This window comes from Tremella mesenterica (assembly GCF_000271645.1).
Source record: "Tremella mesenterica DSM 1558 unplaced genomic scaffold TREMEscaffold_1, whole genome shotgun sequence".
NCBI classification, from domain to species: Eukaryota; Fungi; Basidiomycota; class Tremellomycetes; order Tremellales; family Tremellaceae; genus Tremella; species Tremella mesenterica.
The window spans coordinates 4,408,249-4,432,770 of NW_006711225.1; the positions used below are offsets into that span (position 1 = coordinate 4,408,249).

Sequence of the window (24,522 nt, forward strand, 5' to 3'; positions counted from 1 at the left end):
TACGTCAAAGCGCGAGAGGGTTGGGTGAACGTCTAGGAAGGATAGATAATATTAGCTGAGAAGATCGCCAAAGTTCTTCAGCAATCCTTGATTGTTGTCAGTAGTGAAAGATAGATAGAGATAGCTACACTTAAATTGAGATACATCGCCATCAGTAAATCAAAACCCTAGTTAGAGTAACTACGTCGAAGTACGCCGTAGTTACACTCCTTTCAACGTCTGCGCCCTCCTGGTTGGGTGAGACATTGAGTTAAAAGCGTCAAGTTAGCCGAGGTTCGTCAACCGTTGGTGGTGCTAGAAAGTAGTTGTTCGACAGCCGTGACAACGTGATTGATGTATACAATGTCGAGTCAGGTTGACTCAGTGATGGGAGGGTGATTAAGGTTGAATGGTGATCCACATGTTGTACGATGGAAGAAGTTGAGACGATTTGAGTAAAGTTGACTGGACTTGAGTGAATGATATGCACGTGGTATTTACAGATATTCGAGGGTAATGACACCCTCGCCCAGGTCGTCCCTCTAGATTCACTGGTTGAGTCCTAGCACAAATCTGTCACATTCTCATTTGAAATCAAAGAGCAACAGTTCACCAGTTGCTTGGTCTTTTTAGAGAACATGACGTCTCAATCCGGCACATTACGCAACACAAATTGGGCTACAAAAGATGTATTGCCCATATCAAACCCTTCCTGACTCCTAATGCATGCCGTTGACGACTCGCCTGACCACGTGAGAGTGGGATATAGCACAATTGTGATGCTGTAACGCTTACCGATACTCTCATTGAAATTTCAACAACAAACAAGTGCCTTTTACAAGTTGATGATGTGAGCTCATTCACGCAAGGTTTGCTTGCGCTTGAAGCCTCAGATCTTGTCACGAACTACGTCGTAACATCCCTGATCACCGACCCTCCTTTCACCATCACCGACCTCCACTCGAACCACTGAGACCAACTACGGCGAAGTTACGAGAACCAAGGGGGGATTTGTCACGATAACCCCGCCTAGCGGAGAACTACGGCGAAGTTAGGGGAAGGGAACTGAGGGAGAGCAGAACAGGGGAAGTTAGGCGAAGTTAGTCAAAGTAAGCGGAGTAGGATATCGGGGATATGGCGAGGTACGGCGAAGTTGAACGAAGAGGACTGAGCGTGAGGCAGTGCAGGAGTTGAGGGACGTTCTATGAGAAGAGAGGAGTAGTATAGATAGTTTACAGATCGCTGAACTTCTTCAGCGATCCTTGATTGTTGTCAGTAGCGAGAGATATATTCAGTAGCTACAACCATCGAGTTAGGGAGAGCTACCACCGAGCAGTTCGACGCACCACGGCAAAGTTAGCCGCAGTTCATCGACGATCATCTTATCAGTTTACCACTCGACGTATCACTACGGCGAAGTTAGCCGCAGTACCTCGACGAGTACCCTGTCTTAGTGAGACAACGACGCCCCACTACGACGTAGTTAGCCGAGGTTTGTCGACCGTCGGTCAGTAGAGAAGAAGAAACGACGATTGTGACAGTATCAAGGATCGCTCTTACCGACGACCCGTGCAAACCTCGGAGAAGTTCGAGATTGTATGCAGCCAGAGAGGAGAGTTACAAGAAGTATGAGTAGACCGGGAGAAACAGTAGAGGAGACGGAGAGGAGGATGTTGGAGGAATTAAGACAAAGCTTGGGACCATTGCCTGGTGCAATTGATGCCCCCGAAGGATCAACTCAAGGTGATGATTTCTATCCACCCCTACCTTTTGAACCACCTCCCCAGCAGACCGGACTACCAGAACCACCAGTGGTGAGGACAGGTTCCGAAGATTCGGGACAGACCCCACGACCAAGGGAAGGGAACACAGGAGGTAGGCTAAGTTCGGCCGGGAGCGAAGTAGTAGGAGGAACTGAGGAGGAGGCCACAACACAGAAGATGATGCTGGCAATAATGAACATGATGATGGAGATGAATAAGGATATGATAGCAGAGAGGAAGCGTCGAGAGGAGCAGGAGAAGAAGAAGGAACAGGAGACGGTTGGGGGAATAGTCGAGGGGATCTCGGAGGGGGTACGGCTCGCCATTGGAAGGCAAGCTTCGGCGACCCCAGGAGTGGCTGAGATGAGTGGAGGGATAAAGCTTCCCCTCCCAGACCTGTGGAGGGGCGAGAGGTCAAAGCTCACAGCATTCATCTCAGAATGTGAAGTCCATTTCGAAATCAACACCCGCAAGTTCCCCACCGACCGAGCAAAAATCTTTTTCATGATCTCCCATCTACGTGAAACTCCTCTTCTTGCCGTCCAACCGGACTTACCTAAGGACGACCCCCCCGAACACCTTCTAGACTATAAGAAGTTCATCCAATATCTCAAAACCAATATCGGAGACCCTGACGAAGAAGGAACCACCGCAAGGGGAATAAACGAGCTCCGACAGAATGGGTCAGCTTCGGCGTACTTCGCCGCCTTTCAACGATATGTAGCGGTGCTAGGATGGGGTGATGATGGAAACCTCGTGGACCGGGCAAAGAACGGACTGAAAAGTCACTTACTGGATGAAATTGCCCGCCATGGAAAAGTTGTCCAGACCGTCCGAGAATTAATTGAGTTCGTGGTCCCCATGGACAATCGTTTGCATCAACGAAAGGTGGAGAAGGAGAATGAGAAGAAGAGGAAGGAGGTGAAGGAGCAGGGGGAGAGGAGAGAGGAAGTAATTCGGGGAGGGGAACGGGGGAGCCAGGAGACATGGCAATCTACGGCGAAGGTCGAGGGCGCGCAGCCCAAGGGCATGAACGGGGGAAGGACGATACCAATGGATGTAGACGAACTAAATCGTCGTTGGCCGAGACCCAGTGCTGATGAGGTTTTAAAGCGTCGAGAGGAAGGGAAGTGTACTGGGTGTGGAGAGAGAGGGCATTACAACCGGGATTGTCCTGTAATAGTGGCGAAGGTAAAAGCTGGGATCATCCCCTTGCGATCTTTTGGACAAAATGCTGGAGGATGTCACGAACTACGTCGTGACACCTCGATTACTCCACCAACAATGACCCTCCTTTGGCCATCAAAACCCCATCACGCCTTAACCTCTTTACTCTACACGTAACTCAGGACTTCTGACACCAAGTACGGCGAAGTTAGACGGAGTTAGGCTAAGTAGGGACAATGGGAGCAGAAGTACGGCGAAGTTAGACGGAGTTAGGCTAAGTAGGGACAATGGGAGCAGAAGTGCGGCGATGTTAGGCGGAGTTAGGCTAAGTAGGGACAATGGGAGCAGAAGTGCGGCGATGTTAGGCGGAGTTAGGCTAAGTAGGGACAATGGGAGCAGAAGTGCGGCGATGTTAGGCGGAGTTAGTCGAAGGAGGAAGAGGATGGCCGAGGGCTCGGGGAAGTTGGACGAAGTGCGTTGAAGTACGTCAAAGCGCGAGAGGGTTGGATGAACGTCTAGGAGGAGTAGATAATATTAGCTGAGAAGATCGCTGAAGTTCTTCAGCGATCCTTGATTGTTGTCAGTAGTAAAAGACAAATAGAGATAGCTATACATCGGGATACATCGCCATCAATAGAACAAAGCCTTAGTTAGAGTAACTACGCCAAAGTACGCCGTAGTTACACTCCTTTCGACGTCTGCGCCCTCCTGGTTGGGTGAGACATCGACTCAGAAGCGTGAAGTTAGCCGAGGTTCGTCGACCGTCGGTCTATTAGGAAGAAGTTGCTCGACGGCCGTGACAGAGGAGAAGGGAGATTTAGCACGGGGGGAAACGCCGTCCCTCTTGGGGACAGGAAGAAGATCAATGCAGTCGGAAGGGAGGAAGCATGTGTTGGAGAGCGGGGGATGGACGAGGAGGAAAAAGATGGGGACCCGTCGCGATAGGCGGGACTCGGCGGGTCCGCACTCATATTCTCTCGGCCACTATCCCTACCCCCAGTAAAAGGAAAGAGCTGATGAGACCAGGTAAATGTGTATATAAATCCGTAAACACCACTCCGAAATGTATAAACGACTGTCATACCCTAATCCCTTCCACCTGTAACAACCAACCCAAATCTAATGTGTATGTCGACGGAGTTGAACTAACGGCCTTGTGGGACACTGGAGCGACCTGTTCGTATATAAGTCCCAAGGCGGCCAGGAAGATTAGGAAGGAGAAGAGGAAATACCCCGTGAGTGTACCAGTTCACATGTTCGATGGCTCGGTTAGTGTGGCTGGACCCATTACGGAGTTTGTCGAAGTGAGTCTGGGTGTCGAGAAGTTAGGTGAGGTTCGCCCAATTAAGCTGGATGTTACCACCCTTTGCGACGCGGATGTTGTGATAGGATGGGAATGGATGAAAGAAGAAGGGGTAATCCTGAAGGGGGGAGTGAATATGATATCCTTCCCTATTCCCCTGACGAACAATGAGGAAAGCGCAGTGTCTTTTCCCCTACCCTTGCCGAGTAAAAGGGAAGAGTTATCCTCTCCCTTTCCACAGACAAAAGATGTTGCGGTCCTGGCAGCCATAGGGCTCAGGACCCGAACCGACGAGACAGACCTCCGCGGCGAAGAAGAGCTTGAAGAGCTGAGCCCGGAGGAACAAGACGAGTTGTTCCAGGTAGTTCCTGAGCAATACCACCAGTACATTGACGTGTTTAATCCGAAGAAGGGAGGAGAGACCCTTCCCCCTTTGAGGTCCTACGATTTGAAGTTTGAGCTTAAGGAGGGGGGGAACCTGAAGGTCGCCTCCCTCTATGGTCAAGGAGAAGATCAGAGACGCGCGCTGAGAGACATACTAGATCGCGAAATCGCCGCTGGCCGAATACGAGCAAGTAACTCGCCATACGGCTCACCGATGTTTATGATACCGAAGAAAGCCGAAGGACAATGGCGAATGGTCATCGACTATCGAAAACTGAACGAAGCGACCATACCAGATGCCTACCCTCTCCCATTAATAGGCCAGATTACCGAAGAACTTGGAAAAGCAAGGTACTTCAGCAAACTAGATCTAATTGGAGCGTACCAATTGTTAAGGGTGACAGAAGGACATGAACACCTGACGGCGTTCAGGACACAGTATGGTATGTTCGAATCTCTTGTCGTTCGTGATGGGCTGCGAAACGCCCCTGCTGTCTTCCAGCACTTCCTGAACGAGGTGTTTAGAGAACTGCTAGGGAATGGAGTCGTGGTCTACATTGATGATATCCTCATTTATGGGAATACATTGGAGGAATTACGAGGAACTACGACAAAGGTCTTTGAAGTGCTGCGGAAGGCGAGCTTGTACGTGAAAGCTAGTAAGTGCGAGTTCGAAAGAGATTCGGTGGTATTCCTGGGTTTTGTGGTCTCCTCTCGAGGTGTTTCGGTTAATCCAGAGTACATTGACGCCATCACATCCTTCCCACGTCCAAAGAATCTACGAGAGTCGAGGGGTTTCATTGGAGTCGTGAGCTATTACAGGCGTTTTGTCCCCAACTTCTCGAAGATTGCTAGATGTCACAATCGTCGTTTCTTCTTCTCTACTGACCGACGGTCGACAAACCTCGGCTAACTACGTCGTAGTGGGGCGTCGTTGTCTAACTAAGACAGGGTACTCGTCGAGGAACTACGGCTAACTTCGCCGTAGTGATACGTCGAGTGGTAAACTGATAAGATGATCGTCGATGAACTGCGGCTAACTTCGCCGTAGTACGTTGAACTGCTCGGTGGTAGCTCTCCTTAACTCGAAGGTTGTAGCTACTGAATATATCTCTCGCTACTGACAACAATCAAGGATCGCTGAAGAAGTTCAGCGATCTGTAAACTATCTATACTACTCCTCTCCTCTCATAGAACGTCTCTCAACTCCTGCACTGCCTCACGCTCAGTCCCCTTCGTTCAACTTCGCCGTACCTCGCCATATCCCCGATATCCTACTCCGCTCACTTCGACTAACTTCGCCTAACTTCCCCTGTCCTGCTCTCCCTCGGCTGCCTTCCACTAACTTCGCCGTAGTTCTCCGCTAGGCGGGGTTATCGTGACAAATCCCCCTTTGGTTCTCGTAACTTCGTCGTAGTTGGTCTCAGTGGTTCGAATGGAGGTTGGTGGTGGTTAAAGGAAGGTCGGTGATGGTGAAAGGAGGGTCGGTGATGGTGGTTGTCAGGGATGTTACGATGTAGTTCGTGACACTAGACCTATCAATGATTTGACAAGGAAGCAGGTACCGTTTGTGTGGGGAGCAGAACAGGAGTCAGCCTTTAAGGAATTGAAGGCTAGGATGTGTACTGCGCCGGTGTTAGCTCACTTTGACCCTACATTGAAGACCATATTACAGACAGATGCCTCGTTCTTCGGCTGGGGTTTCATAATTTCGCAGATTAATACAGCTGGTCAAGAGCACCCAGTCGCCATCGAGTCAGGCGCGTTCAATACAGCCCAACTAAATTACACGGTAGGAGAAAAGGAGTTCCTCGCCGTAGTTGAGGGTTTCAGAAGAAGAAGACACTTACTACTGCAGGTAGAAACCACGGTCCTTACCGACCATTTAAATCTCACTTACTGGATGGAGCCGAAGCAACTCAGCCCACGTCAAGGTAGGTGGGTAGAAGAGTTAGCTAACTTCAGATTTAAAATGGTTTATCGACCAGGGACTCAAGCAAGCCTTCCAGACGGGTTGTCTAGACGGGCTGACTATCACTCGGGAAAAGGAAGTACGATGATACAAGAGAGTAACCTTATTCAGGGTCTGCCGAAGTTCGACGAAGTTGACGCCACCACGTCGGAGTTGCGCCACCTCCTTCGAGCCTTGCAAGGGACAAGGGAGGTGAAGGAAAATGATCTTGTCGACCCTATGGATCTGATACTTGGAGTTCAGGAGGACGAAGACATAGAGGAGGTTAGAGAGGAGTTATTAGGAGTTATCTGCGCTGAGTGTTCTCATCCGACGTGTCATGATGATGTACAGGAACCAGGATCAATCACCGAACTACGCCGTAGTTCGCGATCTCCTCTAATACTTCGTGGGGGGTGGACCCCGAGAGGTTTCCTTGTATTCGACGATCGCACTTATGTGCCGAACTACGCCGACGCTCGACTAAAGATCATGAAGATGCGACATGACTCGGCTTTGGCTGGTCACCCAGGTTCGGCGAAGACCCTTGAACTAATGCTGAGGGATTATGTTTGGGTTGGAGTAAGGAAGGATGTAGAAGACTATGTCGCTGGTTGTGCGGTATGTCAGAGAGCTAAGACTAACAGACAGAAGCCTCATGGAGAACTTAAACCCCTACAAGTAGCGACAAAACCTTGGTCAAGTATCTCGATGGATTTCATCGAAGAGCTCCCAAATTCCCATGGATATAACTCTATCTTAGTGGTCGTGGATCGACTGACAAAATGGGCCATTTTTATCCCAACCACGACGAAGTTAACCGCAGCTGGACTATCTGAGCTGATAATGGACTATGTGGTGGCCCAGCATGGGTTACCAGAGAGTATAGTATCGGACAGAGGATCGAAGTTTACTTCGAAGTTTTGGAAGAACTTGACCGATAGTCTCGGGATAAGACTACATCTTTCTACCGCGTATCATCCACAGACTGATGGACAGACCGAACGAACGAACCAGTCCCTTGGATTGTACCTTCGAATCTTCACTTCCTACCAGCAGAACGATTGGTCAAAGCTGCTTGCTCGAGCTAGCTTTGCTTATAACAATACCCATCATTCCACGATAAACAAGACCCCATTCTATGCGAACTATGGGTACCACCCTCGATGGGCTGAAGAGATTAAGGCTAGTGAAGTTGAGGTACCTGCTGCTACAATAGCAGTAAAGGACCTAACTGAAATACATAAGGAATGTATTGAGGGGATTGAGAGAGCTAACGAGAAGTACGCCGAAGGATACAACAGGAAACATCGAACTACGCCGAACTTCGTGGAAGGTGACCTAGTTATACTGTCGTTAGAGAATATCAAGACTAAGAGACCAATGAAGAAGTTGGACGTTAAGCAAAGTGGGCCGTACAAGGTAGTACGGCAAGTAGGTTCTCATGGTTGTAAACTGGAATTACCAGGAACGATGGCAGGTATCCATGATGTATTCCATGTTTCTTTACTCCGTCCCTATCACCCTCCGGTATTTCCTGGTCAGCAAGCTGAACCACCTGGCCCAGTAGAGGTAGATAACGTAGGAGAATCGTGGGAAGTAAAGGATATTGTGGACTCAAGAGTAAATAAGAGGTCAGGGAAGTTAGAATATCTAGTGGAATGGTTAGGTTACGAAGGCTCGGATGACGCAGTATCATGGGAACCAGTAGAAAATGTGGACGGAGCTAATGACATATTGGCGAAGTTCCACGAACTTCACCCGGATAAGCCGACGAAAGGACGAGTGGTAAGATCACGAACGAGGAAGTAATTCATACAACTGGTACAACATTAGCTAAGTACAACTCACTGCTGCGAACTTCCTCCCTGTTCCTCGTTCCCCGGTGCAGGACCACTCCCAGAACTACTCACGGTAACCTTCGGTGGCACCACCCGTCGAAGGGACCGAGTCTCTCTCCACGCTGTATTGAAGGCCAGGATGTGGGAGGAATGGAGAGCAGAGTCACGAGCGATGTTCAGACTAGGCAGCTTCCATAACTGTCGAAGTGTTCTAAGACAGTCCGGGGGAAGAGCCAGGATATCGAGAAAGGCAGCATCCTGAGAACTGAGTCGAGCCGGGTTGGGTGGCTTTAACCAGTCGAGTGTGGGGGGAAGGGCGTACTCAATGGGATTCAGGAGGAAGGGAGAATCGAAAAGATTGCGGTAGAAATCGTTCATGTCCGTCATGAGCTCTCGGGAGACTCTAGCTAACTCAGTCCGTGCTAATGGGCCTATATCGGAGGAGTTTACAAGAGTTGCCATTGTCCGGGAGAGAGTGTTCATACCAGAGACCAGCTTCATGCAATATTCGAGAAGTTTCGCCGTATCTCGTCTATTGGCATGTAATTGCGTGGTCAAACCAATGATGAGAGAACGGAAGGTAGCCAGTTGTTTCTCCTCCTCTGGGATTCGAGGGTCGTCGGAAATGTAGGGGTGGTCGAGGGGAGGAGGGACTTCCTCTGGTAGCTGAGTATTTTCATTTTCTACCACTGCAGGTTCGAACTGGACAGCCTTCTTATTCTTGCCTTTCCCTTTCGAAGATTTCGGAGGAGTTTTCACAGGAGGGGCAGGAGTTGAGAGCCCAGAAGCAGGAGGGACAGATGGTTGACGGCTTTGGGTCCCAAGGGCAGGAGGGAGACTTAGAGGGGAATCCTCTTGAGTTGAGACAGGAGTAGGACGGCTCCTGGCGGGACGAGACGGACCGGCAGAAGGAGTAGCCGGGAGACGAGATGGGCCAGCCACAGGAGTAGAAGGCCGAAGAGCGGCTGAAGAAGCACGACGAGGAGTGCAACGGGACGGACCGGCCGAAGGAGTAGCAGGAAGACGTGACGGTCCGGCCACATCATCAACATCGCCCATCTCCTCGTCATCACCTGCACCACCTGTTTCCTCGCCATCAACAACATCATCCATATCTTCATCACTATCGACAACAACCATCTCCTCGTCATCATCAATCTCCACCACAGTAGCAGACTGACCCAAAGCTTGTGAAGGGCCAACAGGAGCGGGTCTGTCCTCCTGTTGGCCGGAGGAGAGAGGGGTCGAAGCCACGACGGGGGACTCAGCGGAAGAAGGAGCCGCAGCGGAAGCTCCGGCGTCAGGAGGGGCCGCGACGAAGGGCGAGCCATCGGTGATAGTAAGGGCCCCAAGACCCATAGACGATACTTGGCGAGGGGAATTCCCCTGCTGAGAGACTGAGATAATCAGCGGAGATCTAACTTATGACTAGCACGAGTGGACTTACGGGCAGAGGTGAAGCGCTCTACGAAGACTCGGTAGGCGTCGAGTTCTGATCGAGAAGTCATATTGTTAAAAAAAAATTTTCAAATTGATATGTTTGGTAAGGTAAAGGCTGGAAATCGATAGACGATGATAGTACGATTTAGGAATAGTACTGGGGAAGAAGAAGAAGTGGGCCGAAGTACTGAGTATTTAGTATAACTAACGCGACTACTCGTCGTCAGGGCGCTGGTAACTTCGCATAACAAGGTGTCTCAGCGACAACAAACACCATGGCGACGATCAAAATTCCCACGCTACGTTTCTCACATTCATATAAGTTAGGGATACGCTGACGAACTTCGACGAGGTTTGTTGTATCCCAAATCCTCTGTCTCACCTACAACGTAACTACCACAGGGTAACAACAAGCATCCACGATGAACTTCGATGAAGTTTACTGTCCGATTAACAACGAACCATGGTATCATCTACCAACAACTGTTATATGACAAATTGTGAACCTGCTGAGTGTCTTTTTCTTCAGTACATGCATACAAAGCTCACGAGGACGTTCGCGCCTAAGGAGGGGGCGACTGTCACGAACTACGTCGTAACATCCCTGACAACCACCATCACCGACCCTCCTTTCACCATCACCAACCTCCACTCGAACCACTGAGACCAACTACGGCGAAGTTACGAGAACCAAGGGGGGATTTGTCACGATAACCCCGCCTAGCGGAGAACTACGGCGAAGTTAGGGGAAGGGAACCGAGGGAGAGCAGAACAGGGGAAGTAGGCGAAGTTAGTCAAAGTGAGCGGAGTAGGATATCGGGGATATGGCGAGGTACGGCGAAGTTGAACGAAGAGGACTGAGCGTGAGGCAGTGCAGGAGTTGAGGGACGTTCTATGAGAAGAGAGGAGTAGTATAGATAGTTTACAGATCGCTGAACTTCTTCAGCGATCCTTGATTGTTGTCAGTAGCGAGAGATATATTCAGTAGCTACAACCTTCGAGTTAAGGAGAGCTACCACCGAGCAGTTCAACGTACTACGGCGAAGTTAGCCGCAGTCCATCGACGATCATCTTATCATTTCACCACTCGACGTATCACTACGGCGAAGTTAGCCGTAGTTCCTCGACGGGTACCCTGTCTTAGTGAGACAACGACGCCCCACCACGACGTAGTTAGCTGAGGTTTGTCGACCGTCGGTCAGTAGAGAAGAAGAAACGACGACTGTGACATTCGTCCTTCCCTAACTTCTTCAACGCAGAACTTTGTTCAACCCAAAGTCCCGAGCTTCGTACCTTACGAACTTCGTCCCCAACGAAGTTCGTGCCTCCCTAACTTCCTACATGACTAACTTCGTATCTTCCTAACTTTGTATCTCCCTAACTTCCTACATGACTAACTTCGCCCTCGACGAAGTTAGCCTCCTAATACCCTCGTGGGTGATGAAGTTCATGAGAACTGGATGGTTGATGGCGAACTGATGCCCAAAGGAACCTCGTTGATGGGGAAAGATGATGTCACGCGGTGCTGCGTGACATCCGTCTCCGTCAGAATCTTTTCATCCGTCATCACCCACATTCACTACTGTTCACACATTTCTCCCTCATAAGTGTCCTCAACTCCAACCGCTTTCCATCACTGCGCCTACCATGCCCTCCCAAATTGCTCAAGCACAGATCGACCGCGCCAACTGCATTCAAGATCACGGTCATCTTGCAACACCCAGTTGCATTGCTTGTGTAAATCTCGGCTGATCCTGTCTCATTCTCCCTCTCTCAGATCCGCAAGCCAAAACCGTAAAGAAGTGCTATCAATGTACACTCAACAAACACAGTTGTTCCATCGATGCCAAGCAACATCCTCATGAATATGATTGACAGATCCTTCACATTCCTCATGAAGTTGACACTTCCGACGACATGTCTCTTGATCATTCATCAATCCAACTTGCTGACCGTTCATCCCCTCTTTCTGTCACAAACCACGTCGTAACATCCCTGACAACCACCATCACGGACCCTCCTTTCACCATCACCAACCACCACCCAAACCACTGAGACCGACTACGGCGAAGTTACAAGATCCTAGAGGATATTTGTCACAATAACCCCGACTAGCGGAGAACTATAGCGAAGTTAGAGGAGGGGAACCGAGGGAGAGCAGAGCAGGGGAAGTTAGGCAAGGTACAGCAAAATTGAGCGAAGAGGACTGAGGGCGAGGCGGTACAGGAGTTGAGGGAGGTTCTATGAAAAGAGAGGAGCAGTATAGATAGTTTACAGATCGCTGACTTCTTCAGCGATCCTTGATTGTTGTCAGTAGCGAGAGATATATTCAGTAGCTACAACCTTCGAGTTAAGGAGAGCTACCACCGAGCAGTTCAACGTACTACGGCGAAGTTAGCCGCAGTTCATCGACGATCATCTTATCAGTTTACCACTCGATGTATTACTACGGCGAAGTTAGCCGTAGTTCCCCCGACAAGTACCCTGTCCTAGTGAGACATCGACGCCCCACTACGACGTAGTTAGCCAAGGTTTGTCGACCGTCGGTCAGTAGAGGAGAAGAAACGACGATTGTGACACTTTCCTTCAATACAGCTCCCGCTATGAACTTCCGAACCATACTCCATCTTGACCAAGTGATTGCCGATCTTGAAGCCCAAGTCAAACAACTGAAGTTGATCGGTAATGGAAAGATTGGTAACTCGAGCGATGCATTCAAAATAGATACCCTAGAGAAATCGTCAGAAGAAAGGGGAATGTTGGAACAAGGGAAGTTGGAACAGGAGGAATCGTCGGAACAGGAGGTATCGTCAGAACAGGAGGAATTGTCAGAACAGGAGGAATTGTCAGAACAGGAGGTATCGTCAGAACAGGAGGAATCGTCAGAACAGGAGGAATCGTCAGAACAGGAGGAATTGTCAGAACAGGAGGAATTGTCGGAACAAGGGGGATCAGAACAAGGAGAATTGTCAGAACAGGAACCTGAAAGTGAGGAAGATCAGTTCATGGGATAAGAGGTACGCACGGTAACACTGCTCGCTTGGTGGGAGTGTTGAAGGGATCAAATAAGCTCGCGTGTCAAAACTTTTCTCATCATCTAGTCTCCATCTTCATGCATTACTATATTGTTCGATTACCACTAGTTGTGCAAGAGATTTCTGACAAGTTTCAAAAACTTGCAGCAAAGACGTCAAATATGGGTCCATTTCTTGAATCTTTGCTCCAAATTGCTCAAAAAGGCCTGGACATGGGTTTGTGGAAACCATCAGATTCCAGCCAAGAGGTAAGAGAGGGGACCTCTGTTCAATTATTGATCACCTTGGCAGGGCATTCGGGCGACCCCAAGGTCAAAGGTATCCTACTGTCAGTGGTACAGTGTCACAATCGTCGTTTCTTCTTCTCTACTGACCGATGGTCGACAAACCTCGGCTAACTACGCCGTAGTGGGGCGTTGATGTCTCACTAGGACAGGGTACTCGTCGGAGAACTACAGCTAACTTTGCCGTAGTAATGTGTCGAGTGGTGAAAGGATAAGATGATTGTTGATGAACTGCGGCTAACTTCGCCGTGGTGCGTCGAACTGCTTGGTGGTAGCTCTCCCTAACTCGATGGTTGTAGCTACTGAATATATCTCTCGCTACTGACAACAATCAAGGATCGCTGAAGAAGTTCAGCGATCTGTAAACTATCTATACTGCTCCTCTCTTTTCATAGAACGTCCCTCAACTCTCGCACTGCCTCACGCTCAGTCCTCTTCGTTCAACTTCGCCGTACCTCGCCATATCCCCGATGTCCTACTCCGCTCACCTCGCCTAACTTCGCCTGTTCTGCTCTCCCTCGGTCCCCTTCCCCTAACTTCGCCGTAGTTCTCCGCTAGGCGGGGTTATTGTGACAAATACCCTCTTGGTTCTTGTAACTTCGCCGTAGTCGGTCTCAGTGGTTCGGGTGGTAGTTGGTGATGGTGAAAGGAGGGTCGGTGATGGTGGTTGTCAGGGATGTTACGATGTGGTTCGTGACATACAGACATGTCAGGACGATGGGACGTCTTTTGCACATATTCAAGAGGCCAGAGGAGATGAAACAGTGCAAGTAAATTCGCCTGGCACTGATCCCTCTGTTCCCACAGCAGAAGGGAAGAAGAAAAAGAAGAAGAAGAAGCACTAGAAGTATAAGGAGCTGACTATAGTCAGGTTGGAAACAGAGCCTCAAGATTCCATGTAGAAAGGTGGTGAGTATGATAAGGCAATCCCAAAGACTGTGAGATGCAGTGCTAGAGCAAGCGTATGTTGCTTGCCTCACACTTGATAGGCAAAAATAGCACGAGTCACTCGAAGAGGAAGATAGATACAACATGTACATACTTTACATTGATGTATGACAGACTATCACTTGTTCCGTGCGCCTGACTTAGGGAGGATAGTCGCTGACTAGTCACATTCGAAGCTGTTTGCTAATATTAGATGATAATACAGAGGGGAAAAAGAGCGTGCATCAATTCTACATGTCTCTATACTTATCACATTCCACTCACACGCATAAAACCAGAGACGATCGAATAAAGTTCAGAGGATAAGTTGAACGGAGAAATATTCGACGGAAGGGGTAATTATCTAACGGCGGTTCGGCCGTCCTGGCCCGATTCTATCGGCTAACACTCCCCCACGGGACAATGCACGACTCTGCAGTAGTCCCGGACGATTTATTGATGGCGACGGCGAGGTTTGTGATGATGTAGAAGGTAATAACGACGAGATATTGAGTGTTATGTGTGTGGTAGTAGTGGTAGGTGAAATCGTGAAATGAATTTCGGTGGGGCCCCCTGCGGGGCTCCGCTCTGACACGTGGTTACCACTCACTACTGACGACTGACTCTTCTCTATCATTCCTTTTACTTCATCACTTTTATCTCCAATTATCGGTATGTCCACCTTTCGTCTTTCTCCACTTTTATCACTCGTTTCTGACTGTCTGAGCTTCCCTCTATCCTGTCTACTTCTTAAAACTTCAGGTTTGCTAGTAGACTCCCGAGAATCGATGAATTTCCTTCGTGGTCCTGGCTGACGATATTTCGTAGAACCGCTACCCACCGAGAAACTTTTATTTTCATTAACAATTTCATTATGTCTTCGCCACTTCCCGGTGGTATCGATCCCTTGGTTCCTCTCATGAGGCCTGGTGAGGCTCATGGTACGCTCATTAGTCACTTTATCATGAAAATTATCTCTGACCAGCTGAACTGTCGGATATCTCGGTCCGTACCTTGGAGGCGACCTGTCGACAGATCCGTTTCCTCCGAAGGTTGCTTGTCTCTCTCTCGAACGCTGGTCAAGGTGCATCTGCACCTTTCTTCGACATTCTTTACGATCTCGAAAGGGCCTGTCAGCATGTGGAGAATTTGTTGGGATACCAGATCGATGACAATTAGTGTCATGTATCCTCCCATCTTTTCTCTCTCTTATCTTTTCCTTCTTTTCCTTATTTCTCTCTCTTAACTCTCTAATGACTCTAGGTTCTACCGGTGGCTTCTGACCTATCTTAGAATTACTCACATTCTTAGGTACACCTGAAAATTTTACATTTTGGCTCACGAGAACTTTTCCTTCGGTGGTACCTTCGGTGGGTTTCTCGAGAACTTTTCCTTCGGTGGTACTTCGGTGGGTTTCTCTGAAGTTCCTTCCACCCACACTTCTCTCTCTGGTACCACTTCGTTCTCTGTACCACGTGATAGATCTCCTAGGTCCTCGAAATCTGAATAATCGTAATCGATGATTTCATCATCATCTAATGTCACGTATACTGAACCAATGTTTTTCTTCTTCGGTGGTTCTACCCGTATCGCTGACATATTCACCGAATGTACTGGTCCACCTAAAGCCTTCGTGAGTACATCTGCTCTCTGTGAGACAGTGCTAACGTATTCTAGTTCAATAACTTTGTTACTGACTAGATCTCGAAGAGCATGATGTCGAATATCAATATGCTTTGTCCTCTGGTGAGTACCAGGTTTCCTCGCTAGTGATATCGATCCTTGGTTATCGCAGTTTAATGTAGTAGGATTTAGCTGATCGTAGCCTATCTCCCTCAATAATCCTCTCAACCACTGAGCTTCCTTCGCTGCTTCAGCCATCGCGATGTATTCTGCTTCGACTGTCGACAACGATACTGTAGCTTGTCTTTTTGAACTCCAGGTTATCGGTGAGTTGTTCATCATGAATATCCAACCTGTAGTTGATCGTCGTGTGTCTTTACAACCTGCCCAATCGGCATCAACCCATCCTGCTAGATCGCTAGCCTCGCCACCGAGACGAATACCATGTAAACGAGTGGACCGAAGGTAGGTAATTACCATTATCCCTTCTTCCCATACTTTCTTCGTCGGTTTAGTGAGGTACCTAGCAAGGTATGAGGCGGCATATGATATGTCGGGTCGAGTACATGTGGCTAACCACTGTAGACATCCTATTAATTCTTGAAATGGTCGAATTTCACTCTCCGCCTCCGACATCGATGGATTTTTCGCAGTAAGGGGTAATGGCGTTTTTCGGTCTCGATGTAAGTCGTTTTCTGGAAACTTCTGAACTATCTTATCGATATATGCTGGTTGGTTTAACCATATTGTCTTTTCTTCTCTGTTCCTTGTTACCTTCATACCTAAGATAGTACTTATCTCCCCCAGGTCGGTTATTATCCACCTTTTACCTAGCCCATCGAAAATTTCCTTCGCTTCTTCCTTCGACTTCGTGGCTAATACCAGATCATCGACATAGGCTAGCAGTATTGCTGCTCCCTTTCCTTCGATTTTCCCTTCTTGTCTGTAGTAAAGACCCCAATCTGATTCGATTCTTGAAAACCCTAGGTGAGACAATCCTTCGCCGAGTTCTATCCACCATGTCCTGCCAGATTGCTTTAAACCGTAAAGAGACTTAACTAACTTCAAGGTATTACATCCAGGCTTCGGTTTTATCCCCTTGGGATACTTCATGTAAATTTCTACATCGAGTTTACCGTTTAAATACGCCCCTTCGACATCGGCCTGACGAATTTCGAGATCTTCGGTGGCCGCTATAGTCAAGAGTATTCGTAACGACCCCGATCTACCGACAGGTGCGAATGTCTCTTCGTAATCGACACCTGGTACCTGTGAGAATCCTTGAGCTACTAGTCTGGATTTATACTTTAGTAAGTTTCCTTCTGAATCTGTCTTCACTTTGAATACCCATTTACATCCAATGGCTTTACGGCCCGGTGGTAACACCGTTTCCACCCATGTTTCTTTAGATTCGATGTTAGATATCTCTTTCTCCATGGATTCCAGCCACTTCTCACCATCTGGGCCGTTTACTGCTTCTTCAGGAGAGATAGGATCAATGAGAGAAGTATCACTTTCGATACCTGCGATAGAGGCGAGTGAGGCTAACTTATTAGGCTCGCGACCAAAGTCTAGGAACGAGTCTGTTAGGCCTGCAAAACGGTGGGGGGGTCGAATAATTCGTCCGTGACGTGTCGTCAGGATCCCCTCATCCCCATCATTTCTTCCTTCCTCATCATTTCTCTCATTTTCGACGATATCGTTCTCATAGATCCAATTTCCTCCCCAAATGCCCTGTCCTCGTCGTCTTTCAGTAGGTTGTGGGCCTGTATTAGGTGAGTTGTCTCTATCGACATCATTTCCTTGTTCATTATCGATATTTTCCTGTTCGCCACTTTCTGAGCGGTCGTCAGGGAAACTTTCTTCGTTGACGACGGGGTCTAGGTCCACTTCGATGGCGTCAAGAGGGGTTTGGATGACATCTGGCGACTCTCTAGTAGCCACCATTCGTCCTGTCGAGCGACGAACGTCTCGTGAGTGTTCGATTCGTCCCGATCCGTCCATTCTAACGATCCAACCGCTCACACCCTCATCTTGACCTAGTATAATGGCTGATGAACCCCTAGGTATCGTGAAGTTCGACTTCAGCCTTATCTCCCTTGGTATCTGAACGAAACATCGTTCACCAAATCTCCACACGCTATCTAAGTTCGTGTCTCTTCCTGTGAGTGATGTCCAGCCTGATTTACCACTGACACCAATCGAGGTTTTCATAATTATAATGGCGGCGTATCTGACAGCATAGGACCAATATTCGTTCGGTAGTCCTGAGTCGAATAACATCGTTGATACCATCCCCTTCAAGGTACGTATCATTCTTTCCGCCACTCCATTTAATTCTGGTGTGTATCTTGGTGTGATGTAGTGGTTGATCCCTGCTGATAGGTAGAATTCCCTCATATCGAGGCTATCGAATTCACCTCCCCCATCAGACCTAATCACCCTCACCCTTTCACCAAGCTGTTTCTCTAATTTCGAGATACACTGTCGAACGATATCTGACGATTCGTTCTTCGTCGTTATCGGTACGGCGAACACAATTCGACTCGCCCTTTCTACACCAACGAAGAAATATCGTTCACCTTTTATCGCCGGACCGAACGGGCCAGCAATATCGACATCCATTCCTACTCCTTCACCATCTCCTTTTAACATTGGTGCTTCTTTATTCTTCGGTAGACGTGTTATCTTGGCCTGCATACAGGCGGGACATTTATCGGTTGTAAAGGGATCATTCTTGTAAGTGTCCCAGTCCTTCTTCAATAGTCCCTGTCTACCTAGACTCTTTAGTTTATCTACACCTATATGTCCGAGTCGCTGATGCTCAGATTCAAGTGGTGAAGTCGCCTTCGGTGTCGATATCACGATCATCGCGGCAGACATCGCTCTGCCAAATCGTACCGACCATAGTGAGTCATGTTTCCTCAAACCTAGTTTCTCTTTACCTTTACCTATCCATCCACCACTGCTGCTTAGATTCGCCTTCCATCCCCATGAGAGTAACTTCGAGAGGGATAGAAGACTTATCTTCGCTGTGGGGACGTGATGTACATCTTTCAGTACCATTTTCTGTCCTGAATCTAGTTCGAGGTTAATGTCACCTGTTTCCCAAGCCGTCATTGACTTGCCAGATGCTAGTCCGAACACTCTCGGCTCCACTAGTCTTTTAATATTCGTCATTATCGACCTGTGAGGAGTTATGTGGTGAGTAGCACCACTGTCCACTACCCAGGTAGGGATTACACGAGTGTGGCTCACGTCATTAGACTCTGTAGCTAATCCCACCCACTCATTATCCTCAACCCACGGGTTTTCAATTTCTTCGGGCCATACGATGTTACTCGTGTACCCTTCGTCATCATCGAACCACGATTCTGTCGACATGGCCATCCCGGCCCACGCCTCGTGTTCACCATCCAATGACGAATACATCAAGGAGGTTTTGGAGTTATCCTTGGACTGGTTCTCATCCTTCGAGACCGTATGTCCTTTCTTATTATTCTTATTATTCCTCCATTTCTTTTTACCTCCATCCTTTACATCTGCGTTTTCTTTCCTGTTCGTATCCTCTCTTTTAGGTTTACGACAGTACTTCGCTAGATGTCCTACAGTGTCACAGTTATAACACTTTCTAGTTTCTTTCCTGGGCTGACCATCAGAGATATTATCTCGGTTCACCCTCATTCCTTTATTTCCTTCGACGAACATCGCGAATCCCTTCCTATTGGTTCTACCAACAGGGCGCGCTTTACGTCTCGCCGTTTCTTTATTGAAGATCGATAAGACCTTTTCCCAAGTTCTTTCCTCTGCTATGAGGGATGTTACTTCGATCTGAATGATCCTGTAGGATGGTGCTAGAATGGTATTGAGGAATAACCCAGCTCGTTCCTGTGAGTCAAACTTCAACCCCACCAATTTCGCTTCGGACATCGTCTTCGAGAAATCCTCCACATGCTTAGCCATTTCTTCGGCCGTCGCATCGTCCCTTAAGTCATAGCTAAACAACGCTTGACGGACATTCCTTTGATTCTCGATCGTCGCTGTTACATGCAGGGCTATGCAGTAGTCCCACATTTCTTTAGCTGACATCTTCTCAGATATATCAAGCATCACAGCATCCGACACTGTTCCCTTGATCATCCCCTGCGCTTTATTCTCCCTCGCTTGCCACTTTTCCCATTCCTTCCACTCTTCTCCAGTAATCCTTCTACCAACCACTTGCCCTTCGACGGGCGTGGTAGGAGGTACTGATCCCGCCCTCTCAGCTGCCGATCTCACCCCTATGCGACCAGGTTCGGTATCATTACCTGTGACGATATTCCACACGTCACCTATCTGTAGATACACCTCGATCGACTTCCTCCACGGAGCATACGATGCTGGATCGTGGGATAACTTTGGGTGGTTCTCAAGAGAGATCTTAGACGACACGGAGGTCATTATGAGGAGAGTTAGAAATGGGAACTTGCCTTTGTTATACACAGAAGGTATGTGACTTCCGACTGTTAATCTGTTTGCTAATATTAGATGATAATACAGAGGGGAAAAAGAGCGTGCATCAATTCTACATGTCTCTATACTTATCACATTCCACTCACACGCATAAAACCAGAGACGATCGAATAAAGTTCAGAGGATAAGTTGAACGGAGAAATATTCGACGGAAGGGGTAATTATCTAACGGCGGTTCGGCCGTCCTGGCCCGATTCTATCGGCTAACAGAAGCGTCTACATACTTATGATCGTGGGTCCAGTTCGGTCGAGTTTTTCTGACGTGGAAGAAGAGTTTTTCACGAATCTTGCGGCGGGTGGTCAAAAACCCATTGATGGTCGAAGGTCCGTGGTCCGCAAGACGCGAGACGCCAGCCAAAATTTCTCACCTTCCCTTGTGGTGCTCTACACTGCCTCTGGGTCTGGGTATAAAACTCTCCTCACAATAGACCAGACCATTTCATCTTGCCACTGGCACTTCACTTCACTGGTATACAATATCACAACACCTGCTTCATCATGTCTGACTTGGGCACCAAAACTGACAGAACTCAATGTCAACGGACCTGCCAGGAGTTGCAGCTTTGGCATAAGATGATGGATGATGTTACAATGACAATACGCGACTGGGTCAAACGCTTTCAAGACATTGATCCAAGTTTGTCAGTACCACATCAAACATTGACAAAACAGATAGCACAATTCAAGTCTCGGTGCAGTGTAATCGAGAAGGAACTTATATGTTACATGAGCACCATAGAGACCGCAACAAGGGAATTGAATGTAAGCTTTGAGGCTGGTGACTCTGGGCCGGCTATAACTATCCTGTGTCACACTAAGAAGGTGAAACAGATGACCAGGAGGGTGTGTGCTGACTTTCTATCTCTAGCCACTACTGTACAGATGTTCAACGCTGTCCTGAAATGGATAGGAAGTGAGCTGAAGACCCCAATGGATGACCAGTCTAGGCCTAGCAAACTTTCTCAACTGGATTTACCCGGCTTGGAGGAGTGTTTCCGAAAACACCAACAGCAGTGCCGCGACCACGAAACTGCGGCTAATACTTATGGAAGTGCAATTGTGGGGCATGGCTGAAAAGACACAAGTGGTAAGCCAGGCTCAAATGAAGAGCCCTTCAAGAGTACATCAGACAAGCCCACGGGGATAGCTGAGCTGAGCAAGCTGCTGGACAATCTTTTGTCACTGCTAGAAGACCCAACAGATGCCCTTGAGCTAGGAGCTGATGACGATACACCTCCTACAGAAGCCCCGGAAAACCCCGAGGGTGGAAGCGGGACCGAAATCGGGAAGAAAAACAAGAAGAAGAAGAAGAAGAAGAAGAACGGGGACAAAACCACAACACAGGGCACTTCATCTGAGTCTGGCGTCAACGCAAGATACAGGCAAGATACAGCCACTACACTGGTCAATGACGACCTGGTTGATCAAGGACATGTCAAGGATTCTCACATTTCTCTGGCGGACAGCACTGAGCGTTTGAGTGGAATCCCATACGTCTCCAGCCCAATGAGCTCTACCGCTACGCTGGTATGATCCTTGGAGAACAGGCTAGAAGACCTGTCGGGATAGAAGGGGGATACTTAGGAATCAGTAACGATGAGCGAGATGAATCTCATGAGAGCTGCTTTAGTCCAGAAGGACTATCAAACATCATTACGCCTCAAAATCTGACGCATGTAGTTTCCTGTTGACGGCTCATCGTCCGTAGTGATATCCATGTCCATAGTAGCTTGGACACTTTAGAGTACTGCGTAATCGGTCAGTCCTGAGCGGACCACAGGCAGATGGTGAAGATAAGAGTTTTCATTGCTTTCCATTTTTCCTGCTGCAAAGAAACATTTGAGACGTTCGTGGTCTCGTGCTAAGACCAACAGCGCTAGTATCTAGGAAGAATGTTCTTCCACACCTTGTACGAACGTTGATGTGGCTAATCATTAGCCCTTGATCAACACAGTGGTAGAAACTCCAACTCACCTCAAGATACGGCAATTCCAGCTGACAAAGTCAGCTCACGGTCACAGAAGCCAAACATCGCTCACCTTGTCGAAAATCTCCTTCTCGGTTTGGACGATGATTTCCGTTCCGGGCTTGAAGTGCACTTCGTATCAGCATTATGACTTTCCCTCCACTTCTGGACGAGCAAACCTTGGTTCTATTGATCAGCATTGAGACCATCATCACGGCAGAAAACCAACTGAGATGGAAACCCGCTGACCCATTCCGTACTCGTTGAGTAAGAGATCTTTCTCTTCGGCTTTGTATCTGAGGAACCTCATGAGATCGTTGTCCCCGGTATTGCCCAGTAGCATGTATGGCAAGCTTTCTGTTGGACAGAGTCGAACGTCTACTTGACGGTGCAGAGCTTTCGGATCTCCGGGAAGACGGCTCAATCCCCATACCTTTTTCTCGCCTGTTGGTCAGTACAGTTGTTCATTCCGATCGGATACACATACAGGAGGGTGAGATAGGTGAAAGGATAGACTCACCGGTTGCAAACATTTTGTCCGAGCTGAAGAGACCAGCACTGAACATAGCATTGAGTACACGTCCCATGATACTGTCAGGAGCAGGGTTTCCTTTTCTGACTTTGGCATCCGGATCGCGACGTTTGAGCGAGCTGTATGGTCATTGAAGACCGTCTTGTCAAGCGGTGAAGATTGCTCACTCATGCCATACAACCATATCTATATCACTTGACGTTTCTTCGCCACGACGATAAGATCCCATGATTTCGTACTTAACTGTACCATGTGAGTTCAATCGTTACTTAGTTTTTCGCGCAGCTTACTAGTCGGATCGGCCTTGTTCAGCGCATCTTTGATGAGCATGTCGAATTTGTCCACCTCTTGACGGGGAATCATAATCTCCATCTCGTGATGATATTTCAGAGCCAGCTGTACATTAGCCCGCGTAGGCAAAGATTAACCCACTTTCTGAGCTTTTGACACTTTCTTGCCATACTCGTCGCCAGTGGAGTTTATGAGATCTTCGAATGTTCTAGCACCATTCTTCGCACTGATCATCAGCGTTCATCTCGAAGCGTGAGGGAGTATCAAACACACAAAGTTTTGGCGTATATGTTCCCGATTGCGTGGACGCGATTGAAAGCGACGGTGGCACGCATCTCCTCGGTGAGTTCTTCGAGCTGAGGCACCAAGCCATATTTGAGGATATCGTGAATGACACGCCACGAGACTCCATTCTGTTCATTAGACTATTCTCTTGGGTAATATCGCCGTACTGACCTCCGTGGACAGTACGTTTTCAAGGTCTCCAACGGTGAGAGTAGGACGAGCAGCGGGGTCAGAGCCAGCTAGCAGGAACACCGCCCTTAAGCCAGCCCTATAGTCCGGGAATGCTTTCTATCAGTTTGTTCAATATACGTCCGAGGGTTGAGAGACTCACTAGACTTGTTGGGAGTAAGGGAGCGATACGACTGCAAGTCGCGTAAAGCAGTCAAAAGCTGGCTGGTCGAAACGGTTCGATTTTTGTAATCTACCGTGATCAGAATGGGACAATCTTGGCAAGAAGACGCTGACCTCCACCTTGTTCTTCCTTGAGTTGTTTCCAATATTTGACTTTCTGAGTTTCGAACAACGGTTGAGTTGCCACTTGACGTTGAGCGAGTCTGACTGGTAAACATGATCGACGAGCAAAAGTGGTCCGGAATGTCATAGTCGAAAGTGCTCGGAGACCAGTGTTCATAATGTAGAAATAGTGGATGTCTATACACAGTGGGTGTTAAAGAAGAGAGCGCTGAAGTAGTATATGTATACAGAGAAAAGAAGAAGGACGGGGGGGATGACCAACTGAGAGTGAGTTTTTAGTGTGATCAGCAGGTGACGGTTCACGGTTGCTCTCGGGAACATTCCATTGATGGGACCTGTTCGCATCATTTCCTAAACCCTGTATGTAGTTAGGTAGCTTGTAGGCTAGAAGGAGGAGGGGAGATAGGAGCGGGATTCGCAATGACAACGAATGATGGTTGGCGGCCGTGGCCGGATGGAAGGGATAAGCTCGGACCTCGTCAATGCGACGAGGAGGTGAAGGGATGAAGGGTCAAACGTGAGGTTCATCAGATGTATGCAGAGAAGGACATTGTCCGGGATACTTTGCTTCTGCGGGTTTGCGGGACTACTTCAGAGGCCAGAGGGATCAGGGGATGGGAGGGGAGTTTCATTGACAAGAGAGAAGAGATATGAACATCGGATAGTCGCGGGCCATGGGCCAGGGAAGGTGGGGGACCATGGGTTCAGGTTGATGACTAGTGGGGGAGTTACCACTTTGGGCAATTTTGGTCCTCTTGCCTATTC

General features: G+C 48.4%; 5 protein-coding genes across 5 annotated transcripts; 3 read left to right on the forward strand and 2 right to left on the reverse strand.

Moving 5' to 3' along the window:
• Window positions 1-705: 705 nt before the first annotated feature.
• TREMEDRAFT_59398 (uncharacterized protein) lies at window positions 706-1,960 on the forward strand (the record flags this gene model as incomplete). The annotated part of the gene is made up of 4 exons (XM_007001580.1): window positions 706-731; window positions 1,275-1,486; window positions 1,528-1,854; window positions 1,905-1,960. 4 exons carry the CDS (start codon window positions 706-708, stop codon window positions 1,958-1,960), a joined length of 621 nt encoding a protein of 206 aa, XP_007001642.1.
• A 6,811-nt stretch (window positions 1,961-8,771) lies between these two features.
• Window positions 8,772-9,896, reverse strand: TREMEDRAFT_59400 (uncharacterized protein; the record flags this gene model as incomplete). The annotated part of the gene is made up of 3 exons (XM_007001581.1): window positions 8,772-8,795; window positions 8,839-9,785; window positions 9,836-9,896. 3 exons carry the CDS (start codon window positions 9,894-9,896, stop codon window positions 8,772-8,774), a joined length of 1,032 nt encoding a protein of 343 aa, XP_007001643.1.
• Window positions 9,897-12,431: 2,535 nt separating this feature from the next.
• On the forward strand, window positions 12,432-13,294 carry TREMEDRAFT_59401 (uncharacterized protein; the record flags this gene model as incomplete). The annotated part of the gene is made up of 3 exons (XM_007001582.1): window positions 12,432-12,816; window positions 12,972-13,191; window positions 13,273-13,294. 3 exons carry the CDS (start codon window positions 12,432-12,434, stop codon window positions 13,292-13,294), a joined length of 627 nt encoding a protein of 208 aa, XP_007001644.1.
• Window positions 13,295-20,707: 7,413 nt separating this feature from the next.
• On the forward strand, window positions 20,708-21,742 carry TREMEDRAFT_59403 (uncharacterized protein; the record flags this gene model as incomplete). The annotated part of the gene is made up of 5 exons (XM_007001583.1): window positions 20,708-20,850; window positions 20,908-21,052; window positions 21,092-21,122; window positions 21,157-21,296; window positions 21,320-21,742. 5 exons carry the CDS (start codon window positions 20,708-20,710, stop codon window positions 21,740-21,742), a joined length of 882 nt encoding a protein of 293 aa, XP_007001645.1.
• Window positions 21,743-22,386: 644 nt separating this feature from the next.
• On the reverse strand, window positions 22,387-23,417 carry TREMEDRAFT_25387 (uncharacterized protein; the record flags this gene model as incomplete). The annotated part of the gene is made up of 6 exons (XM_007000561.1): window positions 22,387-22,619; window positions 22,696-22,826; window positions 22,875-22,950; window positions 22,998-23,103; window positions 23,140-23,224; window positions 23,272-23,417. Coding segments are annotated over 6 exons (777 nt in total), but the record flags the coding sequence as incomplete, so codon positions are not given.
• Window positions 23,418-24,522: the final 1,105 nt, after the last annotated feature.